The sequence below is a fragment of the Erpetoichthys calabaricus genome, chromosome 1 (assembly GCF_900747795.2).
Source record: "Erpetoichthys calabaricus chromosome 1, fErpCal1.3, whole genome shotgun sequence".
Classification (NCBI taxonomy): Eukaryota; Metazoa; Chordata; class Cladistia; order Polypteriformes; family Polypteridae; genus Erpetoichthys; species Erpetoichthys calabaricus.
In genome coordinates this window covers 157,780,021-157,793,988 of record NC_041394.2, presented here as the reverse complement: position 1 = coordinate 157,793,988, position 13,968 = coordinate 157,780,021, and the positions used below count along the sequence as shown (strand labels likewise).

Sequence of the window (13,968 nt, the reverse complement as noted above, 5' to 3'; positions counted from 1 at the left end):
ATAACTATTAACATTTAGTCAGATTCTTGTGGGAGCTCCTTTTATGAGTTAACATAGAAAGCATTGCTGAACATACTGCTTAAACATCTATACAACAACAGCTTTCCCTCTCCTTAGTATGACTCTGTAAAATGTTTAAATCCAACAAAAAACACACAAAATGAAGAGCAATATAACTGCTGCAAAGTTAAGAACTGTCTTTACACCCTCTGCTACTTCTCTAGCTGACTGGAGCCTTGAAGCAACTCTGCATTTTTATTATAATGTCACATTCAAGAACAACCTGTTGAGACTTATATTCTATCTAGTAAGAGATCTTGGAACAAGTTAGTGACACTTAGCTGCAAGTGAGAAGTGCCAGCGCCATCTAGTGTCCTAGAAATACTGACGCAATTCTTAAACAGCTATTAGCATTTCTGTGATATTCACTTATCTCTGTGGGATTGCTTCTTTATGCAGCCTAGATAGATAGATAGATAGATAGATAGATAGATAGATAGATAGATAGATAGATAGATAGATAGATAGATAGATAGATAGATAGATAGATAGATAGATAGATAGATTATGCACACACACAGATATATACTGTACATACTTAAATACATACTTATACATGAACTATACAGCTCTATACAACTATATGTACAGTATATAATATTGCTATTGAGCGGTATACAGTATGACTCCAAAATGGGTATACTGCTTAGTGTCCCAAAAGGTCTAATAAACAGGCTGTTTTTACAGGTAAACTACCTTTTCTACTAAATCCCAAAATCAAACAAGTTAGATTAATTGTCAACTCAAACATGGCTTCAAGTGAATGATTATGGTTTAGTAAACAACTGGCCCTCAGTTCCAGAATGGTCCTTGCTTTAGTCCAATGCTGCTGAGACAAATGTCCTTACATTAAGACATATCACTCTCAGACTGTATTAATCCAATGTAAAGCTGTGGTGGGCTAGAGCACATCATTGGCAGCATAAGGACGTAAGCACATAACCAACCCACTCCCAGACTCTCACTCCCATAGGACCAATGTATTTATCCTCACCAAATTAACCTAATATGCATGTCATTTAGATGTAGGAGGAAAACCAGACAACCTAAAGAAAAACCAACACAGACATTACTAAAATTTGCATTATTAAATTTGTAATGACAGTGACCAGTTGCGGGATATAAACTTAGGATACCAACTTTGGGTTCTCACTGACCTTGTATCCATCCATCCATCATCAAACTCACTTAATGATAATATGCAGTCATTTATTTCTTCACTTCTCTCATATATCTCTATAAATCCATCCATCTATTATCCAACCCATTATATCCTAACTACAGGGTCATGGGGGTCTGCTGGAGCCAATCCCAGCCAACACAGGGCACAAGGCAGGAAACAAACCCCAGGCAGGGTGCCATCCCACCGCAGGTCACACACACACACCAAACACACACTAGGGACAATTTAGGATTGCCAATTCACCTAACCTGCACGTCTTTGGACTGTGGGAGGAAACCGGAGCACCCGGAGAAAACCCACACAGACACGGGGAGAACATGCAAACTCCACGCAGGGAAGACCCGGGAAGTGAACCCAAGTCTCCTAACTGCGAGGTAGCAGCGCTACCCACTGCGCCACCATGCCACCCTACATCTCTATAAATATAAAATCCAACTTCTAAGAACTACTTAACGGATTTATATTGGGTTTTTTTCTATAATTTACTAGAATATTCTGGTTGATTTTGCAATCTCTCTCATTGTGCTAAATATCATAGTTCGCTTGTGGTACCAATTTATTTGCCCAAATCCGAGAGAGACACAGTGGGCCAAGGGGAGGGGGGCGGGGCCTGCCTCACTCATGGGCCAGGCACGGGGCGTATCTTATATCTGCTTAGCTAGCGAATGAGAGAACTACTTAACAGATTTAGATTGGGCATTTTTCTAGATTTTGCTTGAACATTCCGGTTAATTTTGTGACTTCTCTCATCTCACTAAGAATCATAGTTCGTTTGCAGGAGTGATATATTCGCGCTAATCTGAGAAAGAGGCTGCGGGCCGAGTGGGAGAAGGAAGCGTGATGTCAGGAGAATGGAGGCGCCTCACTGTCCTGTTTCACTTCCACACGGGCGAAGCCGCGTTGTACGGCTAGTAATATATAAAAAATATATAAAAAAGAATGCTTTCATTGTATCGTTTATTCTATTTAAACTTGAACATCCTCTACTTCACATAAAAATTGTATAAACTGTGAAAAGGCCAAAAAATGATAACAAATATAAGTTAAAATAAATCACCATAGAATATACTATATACAAATAAATTCATTGCTCTGATCATATCATGTACTGCAGTGTAGTAACAACAACAACAACAACAACATTTATTTATATAGCACATTTTCATACAAAAAGTAGCTCAAAGTGCTTTACATAATGAAGAAAAGAAGAATAAAAGACAAATAAGAAATTAAAATAAGACAACATTAGTTAACATAGAAAGGAGTAAGGTCTGATGGCCAGGGTGGACAGAAAAAACAAAAAAAAAAACTCCAGAAGGCTGGAGAAAAAAATAAAATCTGTAGGGGTTCCAGGCCACGAGACCGCCCAGTCCCCTTTGGGCATTCTACCTAACATAAATGAAATAGTCCTCTTTGTAGTTAGGGTTCTCACGGAGTCACTTGATAGTAAGAAAGCCCTAAGACAGACATTGTTAATTATTTTTGAGGTATTTTTCTTGTGAGTTGATTTGAGACCTCTGAATGTCTTCTTTTTTGGATAAGTGTCTTTGTTTTCTCTTTTCAAATAACCATACAGAAGATTTTATATAATATATGCTGCTTTATTACAAGGGTAAATAAAGACTTGTTAATTAGCTTAACTTGAATGCCTTTAGGATGCAGTAGGTAATTCTCCATAATGATAGATGGAGAACATAAGACCCTCACAGAACAGCAAGCAGTATAAGTGAAAACAATAATAAACTATTTATAAAGTACCTTTGAGATCTGCAGTTCATTGTCAACCAGTTTTTCAAACTGACCGCTTTCAATTCAAATGTACATTTTTCTGTTAGTCATGCCAAATACATATATCATAACAGAACACAATCCAGTTCAAGGTTGTGGTTTCGACTTATACTGCATACTGTATTTTTGTGCTGCTGCTTGTTATATAAAATTTCTCTTGCAAAGCACCTAGTAGATGTGATTTCTAACAAAGAAATACTTTTAAAAAAAGATTTGCTTCACTTCTGTGATGAACTAGTTTCTATCTTGAGCCCAAAGGCTTCAGTTCTTAAAAACCCTAAAGTGAGTAAAGCAGAAAAGAAATGGGCTTTTGATAGAAAGATGTAGAAACCTGGTTCTGCTGCCATGTAAGTGCATTCCCAGGGTGCAGATTCAGCTAGGCCGCTAAAAACTAAAAGCAAATGTCTTACGCCTAGCCTTTTCATCCGTTAACATCACATGAGGCTCACTGTTGTTTATTCATTGCTTTGCTCACTCATTTTCTCTTTTCATAGAGATCAGCTTCATATTTAAGTATCTCCAAAGGTAAATAAATTTCTTTGCCAGTATCAAGATTTTTTTATACTTTTTGTATATTTGTTCAGCTTGAACAATACTCAGTATGCACTAAAACAAACAGAATGAAATACAAATATGTTTGAGCCTGTAAGGCAGAACAAGAACCATCTTAGATAGCAGCAGTCTAAAATAGACTAGATAGATGTAAGCAGAGTTGTAGTTGTTTCAATGTGAATTATTGATATTTATCAGAAGCAATTAAGCCTTTATTAGCACACACTTCCTGTCAAAGCAGAAGGGCTTACATTAGCAGTCTGAGGCCCTGACTGGGCCAACTAACTCGCGCCAACACAGAGCACTCAGTGGGAAGGAAAAAATGTAATTCTCTGTCCATCTCAGATACTCTAGCCAAACACACATTGATTTGTTCTGATGGATTGATGAGTCACTAAAGGTGGGAATTTTTTCCTTTTCCCTTTCCAAAAAAAAAAAAAAAACACAATATATCCTTTAATTAATTTAAATCATTTTTAATATTTTTGCTAACAATGTTATTTTATAGAATACAGTTTACATCAAAAACTCCCATACACTTCCATAGAAATATTCAGTTACATTTAAACTTTATTTTTTGCATATTCACCTCTCTAGTTTGAGGTTATAAAATCAATTATGATTGGCTAAATTTGTTTCTCATTTACAATTCATCCAAATCTCCACCATTACGTAGCACAAAAAACATATCTGTTAGTTTACAACACTGCTTGAGTATTTAACCTGCTCTCTCCATAGAGTCATGGGATCATTCTAAAACACGTATTTCTCCTGTCATGTCCAGCAGCAGACTGGTGGCAGAGAAGCCTTTTTATAACATCCAGAAAATGCCAGTATGCTGAGCTGCACCAACAAACACCCTGCACCCCCCACCCATGGGTTCTTACCTGAGGTTGCACGTCTCTTTACCTGAAGTGCGAGTTTACCGGACAACTTATATATCGCAGTTCCCATTTCTGCCGGTTAGCAAGCCACTCTGCCTGGGATGCCCGGAAGGCCAGGGCTGCAACAGGCTGAACCAGCGGATGCATAAACACACACACACACACTCACAGAGACAGACAATAAAGTAGAGAGAGAGATAACAGGCAGGTTGCTGATGGAAAAAAAGCAGAGCCTCTATCTCTCCACAGTCTGTCCTGCTCATTTGCCTGAGCGTAAGAGACCTGATAGGCTTTGTGCTGACTCGATTGATTTGACTGTTAAATGAAGGCTTTCTCTGATTTGCAAAATATAATGTATGTTGTGGACTGAGCATTGGCAGTCAGCAGACTTTATAAATAAATACATTAAGTCCATTACAAAGTGTTCATTTCAACTTACAGTGCCTTTCATAATGTTTGGGACAAAGACTAATTATTCCTTGATTTACCCCTCTGCTTCACAGTTTAAAATTACAAATTAAACACTTCAGATGCGATTAAAATGCACATTACAGACTTTCATTTAAGCATGTTTGCATACATTCTGGTCACACCATGTAAAAATTTCAACACTTCCTATACATGGTCCCACTATTTCAAGGTCCAATAATGTATGGGAAATAGCAATAGCAGGTATATTAAAACATTCATAGTTAATACTTTGTTACATATCCCTTGCATGCAATGACTGCTTGAAGTTTGTGATTCACAGACAGCACAGGTGTGGAGTGTCTTCTGTGGTGTTGCTCTCCCAAGCCTCTAATGCAGTCATCTTTAGCTCCTGCTTGTCTTGGGGGCTTGTCTTCTTAAATGTTCTCTTCTGCATATGGAAGGCATACTCAATTGGATTTAAATCAGGTGACTGGCTTGGTCATTCAAGAATTTTCCATTTTTCAGCTTTGAAAAACTCCTGTGTTGCCTTAGCATTATACCTGGGATCATTATCTTGTTGTAGGATGAAGCACCATCATTTTAAGGTATTTACTGGAACTTGAGCATGTAAAATGTTTCTCTACACCATAGAACTGATTGTGCAGCTTCAGTCAGCAGTAATATCATCAATGAAGATAAGTGTGCCAGTATCTGAGGCAACCATATATGCCCAATCCCTAACACCCTCAATACCATGTTTAAAAAATGAGGTGGTATACTTTGGATCTTAGGCAGTTCCTTTTAGTCCCCACACTTTGCTCTTGCCATCACTCCGATAAAAGTTCATCTTTGTCTCATCTGTCCACAAGACCTTTTTCCAGAATTCTGCTGGCTCTTTTAAGTACTTTTTCACAATCTGTAATCTGGCAATTATTTTTTGTGGCTAACTAGTAGTTTTAATTTTGCAGTGGAGCTTTTTACTTCACACAGTGAGGACTCTTCTGTCATCAACAGTGGAGGTCTTCCTTGGCCTACCAATTACTTTGTGAGTATTGAGTTCACCAGTTCATTCTTTTTTCTTAATTATATTCCACATAGTTGATTTTAGGGAACCCTAAGGTTTTACTAATGTTCTCAAATGGTTTTATTCTTGTTTTTCAACCTCAAAATGGCTTCTTTGACTTTGATCGGCAAACTCTTGTCCTCATGTTGAACAATGTTAAGCACTGATTCCAAAGGTTGTCTGTAGGTAGAAGCAAGCCTAGGTATTTTATGCCTACACTAGTGAAGCAATGAAATACGCCCGAGTAATCACAAACACTTATGGCGCTAATTGTCCCAAACATTATGGAGCCCTCAAATGTGGGGTTCATGTAGAAAAAGTTTTGTTATTTCTGCATGGTGGGACTGAAATGTATGCAAATACCCTTACATGAACGTCTGCAATGTGCACTTTAATCATGTCTGAATTGTTTAATTTGTAATTTTAAACCATGGAGTAGAGGGATAAATCAAGGAAAAATGTGTCTTTGTCCCAAACTATAAATTGAAAAGACAATTATGTCTCCAAGGACCCATAATGGCATGTAGATTGTGTAATGGGTGTTCCCCAATAGATTTGCCCCTAAACTTTTATCATTATTGCTCGATTTATAGACCTATTTGAAAAGACTTAACTGCCACACATTTGACAAAATATGAAGCCATAGTGCTTAAAAAATGTAAAATGAGAAAATGTGACAGGCCATGAATTGAAACCAGCTGCAAGAAAGGGTGAAGCAGAAACATGTATTACCTCATTAACTTGCTGATAGAAATATAAAAAATTCTCATTATTTCATTTTCCTCCAAAATCAAAAAAAATTAATTAGCAACTTGCAAATTGGTCCTGTCTGAGTGTGGTTGTGTTTCTAAGTGTGCCCTGCAAGCGTGCAGAGACAGAGAGTCTCGCACACAGAAAGAGAGTTTCACACCATGTGTAGCCTTGTAGGTGCACAGGTGGGAGACCTCCCTGGAAGGGTTGATAGGTGCTTGGCTGTAGCAGGAATGGATCCAGTTTTCATTGTTCATGCTGGAACAAATGACATACATAAGGGTTGTCAGTCAGTTCTGCAAACAAAATTTAAAGAGTTCTGTGCCAGGCTGAGGAGCAGAACTGAGAAAGTAGTCTCCTCCGAGGTTCTACCTGTGCAATGTGCCAGTCCATGTAAGACTGAAGAGATTAGAAGGCCTAACATGTGGCTCGGTTCAAATTCTGGTAAATGATAGAAGGGTATAGGTTTTTTGGGCACTGGGACTCGTTTTGGAATAAATGGGACCTGTTCCACTGCAATGAGTTATATTTGAACTGGCTTATGAGTAGGTTAGTCTATGGAATAGGAGGCAGGGAAATTAGGACAGTCCAGGTTTAGAACTGTACATGAGAAGATGAACAATGGTGTAAAAATAAATATGCATATTAATGTAAATTCTAAGTTGAGGTGCAGTTAAACAGACTTAAAATGTTTTACATACATTGCAGGATAGGTACATCCCAAAAATTGGAATTAGTAGGAAATTTAGAAAAATGAACTGAGTAAGTAAAAAAAAAAAGAAGATGCAAAGGAAAGAAATGCTATATATGGCGTATAAGACTAATAAATCCAAAGTGAATCATAGGGCATATGAGACCATGAGGGCAACAATTAAGAAGGATATTAGGGAATCTATAAGGCAGTTAGAGAGGAATATAGCAGATAAGGCAAACGATGAGCCAAAGGGACTTTCAATATTTTAAAAAGGCCAGTCATACAGGAGGGTAAGGTACACCAGGAATAGTAGAATTAAAAAATACAGAAAATGAAATAGTAGATGCTCTAACCTTGCATTTTTTTTGATGTCTTCATATGTGAAGAAGTGGATAACCTCCCAGCGGTTCAGTAAAAAGTTCAACTAAGAAGGTACTTAGTAATTTGGAAAAGTACTGCTTAGATTAAATAGGCTGAAATCAATCAAATCACCAGAACCAGATAATATTTATTCTCGAGTGCTTGAGGAAGTTAGTGAATAAAATATATACTTTGGCGCTTACTTTTTGGAAGTCACTGTGGACTGGGGAAATTCCAAAGGACTGGAAAATGAAAAATATCATCCCATTATATAAAATGGGTGACCGGGCAGGTCCAAGTAACTATAGGTCAGTAAGCTTAACGTGCATCACAAGTAAATTAATGGAAGGAATTATTAAGGAAAATATTGAGCAACACATGGCAAGGACAGGAGTTTTACTGAACAGTCAGCACAGGTTCAGATGAGGGAGGTCATCTTTTACTAGACAGGCAGTGTGGTGTAGTGGTTAAGGCTTTGAACTTCAAACCCTGAGGTAGGATACGATCAGAGTGGTGCATATGATATTATTTATCTTGACTTTCAGAACACATTTGATAAGGTCCCATATGAGAGGTTGGGCATCAAACTAAAAGAGGTGGGAATTCCGGGTGTAGTGTGCAGATGGGTGCAGAATTGACTAAAACACAGGAAGCAGAGGATGATAGTGCGAGGAACCTTATCAGAACTGGGTGAAGTTAAGAGTGGTGTCACTATGGGGTCAGTGTTGGGACCACTGCTATTCTTAACTTGTATAAATTAATTGGATAGGAATATAAGTAACAAGTTGGTTAAGTTTGCACATGATACCAAGCTAGGAAAATAACCAAGAATCTCTTGAATAATTACTAGGACAGCATACATGATTCTGAAGATTTGTGGAAAATTAATTTTAATTTAAGTACAGTGCATCCAGAAAGTATTCACAGCGCATCACTTTTTCCACCTTTTGTTATGTTACAGCCTTATTCCAAAATGGATTAAATTCATTTTTTTCCTCAGAATTCTGTACACAACACCCCATAATGACAACGTGAAAAAAGTTTACTTGAGGTTTTGGCAAATTTATTAAAAATAAAAAAACTGAGAAATTACATGCACATAAGTATTCACAGCCTTTGCTCAATACTTTGTCGATGCACCTTTGGCAGCAATTACAGCCTCAAGTCTTGTTGAATATGATGCCACAAGCTTGACACACCTATCCTTGGCCAGTTTCGCCCATTCCTCTTTGCAGCACCTCTCAAGCTCCATCAGGTTGGATGGGAAGCGTCGGTGCTCAGCCATTTTAAGATCTCTCCAGAGATGTTCAATCGGATTCAAGTCTAGGCTCTGGCTGGGCCACTCAAGGACATTCACAGAGTTGTCCTGAAGCAACTCCTTTGATATCTTGGCTGTGTGCTTAGGGTCGTTGTCCTGCTGAAAGATGAACCGTCACCCCAGTCTGAGGTCAAGAGCGCTCTGGAGCAGGTTTTCATCCAGGATGTCTATGTACATTGCTGCAGTCATCTTTCCCTTTATCCCGACTAGTCTCCCAGTTCCTGCCACTGAAAAACATCCCCACAGTATGATGCTGCCACCACCATGCTTCACTGTAGGGATGGTGCCAGGTTTCCTCCAAACGTGACGCCTGGCATTCACACCAAAGAGATCAATCTTTGTCTCATCAGACCAGAGAATTTTCTTTCTCATGGTCTGAGAGTCCTTCAGGTGCCTTTTGGCAAACTCCAGGTGGGCTGCCATGTGCCTTTTACTAAGGAGTGGCTTCCGTCTGGCCACTCTACCATACAGGCCTGATTGGTGGATTGCTGCAGAGATGGTTGTCCTTCTGGAAGGTTCACCTCTCTCCACAGAGGACCTCTGGAGCTCTGACAGAGTGACCATCGGGTTCTTGGTCACCTCCCAGACTAAGGCCCTTCTCCCCCGATCGCTCAGTTTAGATGGCCGGCCAGCTCTAGGAAGAGTCCTGGTGGTTTCGAACTTCTTCCACTTACGGATGATGGAGGCCACTGTGCTCATCGGGACCTTCAAAGCAGCCAAATTTTTCTGTAACCTTCCCCAGATATATGCCTCGAGACAATCCTGTCTCGGAGGTCTACAGACAATTCCTTTGACTTCATGCTTGGTTTGTGCTCTGACATGAACTGTCAACTGTGGGACTATATATAGACAGGTGTGTGCCTTTCCAAATCATGTCCAATCAACTGAATTTACCACAGGTGGACTCCAATTAAGCTGCAGAAACATCTCAAGGACGATCAGGGGAAACAGGATGCACCTGAGCTCAATTTCGAGCTTCACGGCAAAGGCTGTGAATACTTTTGTACATGTGCTTTCTCAATTTTTTTATTTTTAATAAATTTGCAAAAACCTCAAGTAAACGTTTTTCATGTTGTCATTATGGGGTGTTGTGTGTAGAATTCTGAGGAAAAAAACGAATTTAATCCATTTTGGAATAAGGCTGTAACATAACAAAATGTGGAAAAAGTGATGCGCTGTGAATACTTTCCGGATGCACTGTAAATGTAAAGTATTACATGTAAGAAGTAAAAATGTTAAATTTTAATATACAATGGGAAGTCTGGAAGTTAAAAGTACATCTTATGAGAAGGATTTAGTAGTTGTTTGTGGATTTGCTGTTATCAACTTCTCAACAGTGTTCAGAAGCCATTAAGAAGACTAACATTATGTTAGATGATAGCATGATGAGTGAAGTACAAGTCAAAGAAGGTTATGCTGAACCTTTATAATGCACTGGTGAGGCCTCCTCTGGAGTACTGTATGCAGTTTAGGTCTCCTGGATACATAAAGGACATAGCAGCACTAGGAAAAAGTCCAGAGAAGAGCAACTAGACTGGGCTATAGGGGATGAATTATGAGGAAAGATTAAAGGAGATGAGCCTTTTCATTTTATGAAAGAGGAGATGAAAAAGAGACATGATTGAAGTGTTTAAAATTATGAAAGGAATTAGTACAGTGACTCGAGACTGTTACTTTAAAATGAATTCAACAAGAACATGGGGGCCGCAGTTAGAAAGTACCATAGACACATGGAATAAGTTACCAAGTAGTGTGGCAGACAGTGGGACTTTAGGGACCTTCAAAACTAGACTTGATGTTACTTTGGGGGAATTACCGTACTGTAAGTGACCAGGACTGGCAAGCTTTGTTGGCTGAATGGCTTGTTCTCATCTATGGTAAATCTTTCTAATATTCTAATATTTTAAGAATGGACTGGCAATCTATCTGGTGTTGTTTGCTTCCTTGGCCCTGCAAGTGTGACACTGAATTTTACAAAGTGAATAAAAATAGCAGACATGTGGTGAACAAGTGAACAAAAAGTGAACAAGTCACTTTTCGAATATATGTATTCCTAACTCTGCCTTTGGAAGTTTCTAGAATTTATAAATCTTCAAGTCAGGTTGTACAGAAAAGTGTCTATCTATCCATCATTGCTACCACATTTAAATTTGTTAAAGTCTAATTATACTATTGAATAATATGAAGGTGTCATAATTATCATTTCTTTTGTGATGATGTTTTTTATAAAGAACATAAAGTAAACACAAATTGAATAGAAAATAAAAGACTGCAGAACTATTCTCTGCTCCCTGCACTGTAAGCCACTATGAATTGGATGGAGCAGGTTTGTTGATTAATTTGTTGATGGATGTTACTTGCTTGCAGTCCCAGTGACTACATGGTTTTCTTCCTCATTAGTTTCTTCCCACAACTCAAATATGTATAGGATATGTTAATTGGTGACCCTAAATTGTCCCCATATGAGTCAATGTGTGTATCCTACGATGAACTACAACCACTTTCAAAGCTGGCTCTTGTGTTATGCTGATTTCCAATTCAATAGCAGCAGATATAAACAGATTAAGAAAATGGACAGATAAATAGATGGGAAGTGACACATGTAGACTTAATTCAGCAAACAATGTGTTTGAAATCAAGCTACATATACTTACAACCTGCTGACTCAATGGATCAAGTGAAGGATGGTCCTATTAAACTGTGCCTCATACTGCTTCCTCAGCAAGCACTTCTCAATGATGTTGTATGGCCAGTACTCTCCCTAGTGGCACAAAGTGTTCCTGTAGGTTTTCCTCACAGCAGAGGTGTATTAGAGAGGACCAGACTGACTGTTCTCCCCTTGTGAGGCTACAACATATTTTTCTCTGGCACACTGGAGAACCTCAAACACAAAAGTGAGTTTTTTTTCTACTGAGAACAGAGTCTTGAGTGACTCCTTGCTTTGATGGTAGAGTCCACCAATGGTCTATAAGGAAATCACTACCTATATTATCTTTATAATGGATAAAGAAAAATCATCTGAATGAAAACCGTTTTCCTGATGATAATTGCAACCCAACAGTATACCTATAGATCAAGCACAAACCTAAAACAGTTTAACCGGTGAATGAAGGACAATTGGTTTTCTTTTTGAGTGCAAACACAGATGAAAAGCTGTTTAGATAAAATGCCATTCCTTCAAATGTAATGCAATTATTAATTTATTCTTTATCAATTATCAATTCAGGATAGAAGAGATATCCCAGCAGCAGGTGAAGGAAGCAACCAAACTTGAACACAATGCTATTTCAACTGTAGGTCATACTGACTTTCACTTGTTCCTGATCAGTTTAGAGTGACAGTTAACCTAAATTGCATGTCTTTTGTATGCTCGCGGAAAATCAGAGTACACTCAGAAAACCTCATGCAGTAACACAGAGAATGTGCAAACTCCACTCAGATACTGGACTAGGATGTGAAGCAACTGTGAATAAGCAGTGTTAACCACTGCCCTACCAAAATCCATCGTGCTTGTTTTTTATTTATAATTAATTTAGTAGGATCTCATTTCCTTTACACAATTTCCAGACTAGAAAATTCTAATTAAAGGACCCATTCACTTTTGGACACTGGATCAAACAATCAACCAGACATCTGTGTGCTTTTCATACACCACTGCAAGAAAAAAAAAAAAAAACATTTTTAGGGTTTTATTTTTTGAAAACCCTCAAAGTTAGTTGGTCCTATGAGAAATCCTGCATTTGTATCACCTGAGCAAATCAAGCCAAATAAACTCAGTATTATCTTGTGCTTGTAAGATTAATTTCATTGTAATTTTACTGAAAATGGCACTTGAGCATTACATGAATGGTCTCAGGAAAGGTTCTAACAGAGTAGTGTTCAACTTAAAAATAAAATTGGAAATAATAAAACAAAAATGAATAATTATTTATAACATATTAAGAATACGGGCGGCACAGTGGCGCACTGGGTAGCGCTGCTGCCTCGCAGTTGGGAGATCTGGGGACCTAGGTTCGCTTCCCGGGTCCTCCCTGCATGGAGTTTGCATGTTCTCCCCGTGTCTGCGTGGGTTTCCTCTGGGCGCTCCGGTTTCCTCCCAAAGACATGCAGGTTAGGTGGATTGGCGATTCTAAATTGGCCCTAGTGTGTGCTTGGTGTGTGGGTGTGTTTGTGTGTGTCCTGCGGTGGGTGGGCACCCTGCCCGGGATTGGTTCCTGCCCTGTGTTGGCTGGGATTGGCTCCAGCAGACCCCCGTGACCCTGTGTTTGGATTCAGCGGGTTGGAAAATGGATGGATGGATATTAAGAATACAGTAAGCCAAAGAGTTTTTACATCTCAACACAATATCATATATATTTGTATCTGCCACAGAGAAATAGACTGACATGTAGTGGTACTTTGGGAGATGAGAAATACTAGTCTAATATTGCCAGGAAGGGTGACAAAAATTCAGCTGTTTATTACTGTTATGTCAGAAATCTTACGTGTCAATGTGAACTGAAGTAATCCCCTAAGTCCGATACACACTTAACTTTAAAAGCTGCCACTTAGACATGAACACATACATTGAAAGATGCTACAATAACTATCACCACTCCTCAGCCTGTAAAAATCTGTAAGGCAGCTGCATTTTCTTCTAATGTTGGTCTCTGCAATATCATAGAATTCTTAAAAAATATCATCAGGCAAATGTTCAGTCATTTCTGCACTCTTACAGAATAGATATCTCTGCCAATGTTAGCCTGTGAGCGTCATCATTCACAACATTCATTTCTAGCTCTAATAATGCTGACCTGCCAACTTTTACCATCAGCCATTGTTTTACGTTTTGATCTGATGCCAGGATATTTGCAGACAGGGTGCCACCATGGGGCAGTAACTAGAACTGCTGTGTTATAGCCTCAA

General features: G+C 38.7%; 1 protein-coding gene across 3 annotated transcripts in view; it reads right to left on the bottom strand.

Moving 5' to 3' along the window:
• Positions 1 to 13,968, bottom strand: part of rassf3 (Ras association domain family member 3) — a 162,495-nt gene that overhangs the window by 116,478 nt on the left and 32,049 nt on the right. The window contains exon 1 of one of the 3 annotated variants that reach the window (XM_028792516.2): positions 4,471 to 4,561. The exons of the other annotated variants lie outside the window; for them this stretch is intronic. Coding sequence (XP_028648349.1) covers positions 4,471 to 4,537 — 67 coding nt within the window. The 5' untranslated portion in view covers positions 4,538 to 4,561. Of the gene's footprint in view, positions 1 to 4,470; positions 4,562 to 13,968 lie in introns of those variants that run through there. 3 annotated transcript variants of the gene reach the window in all.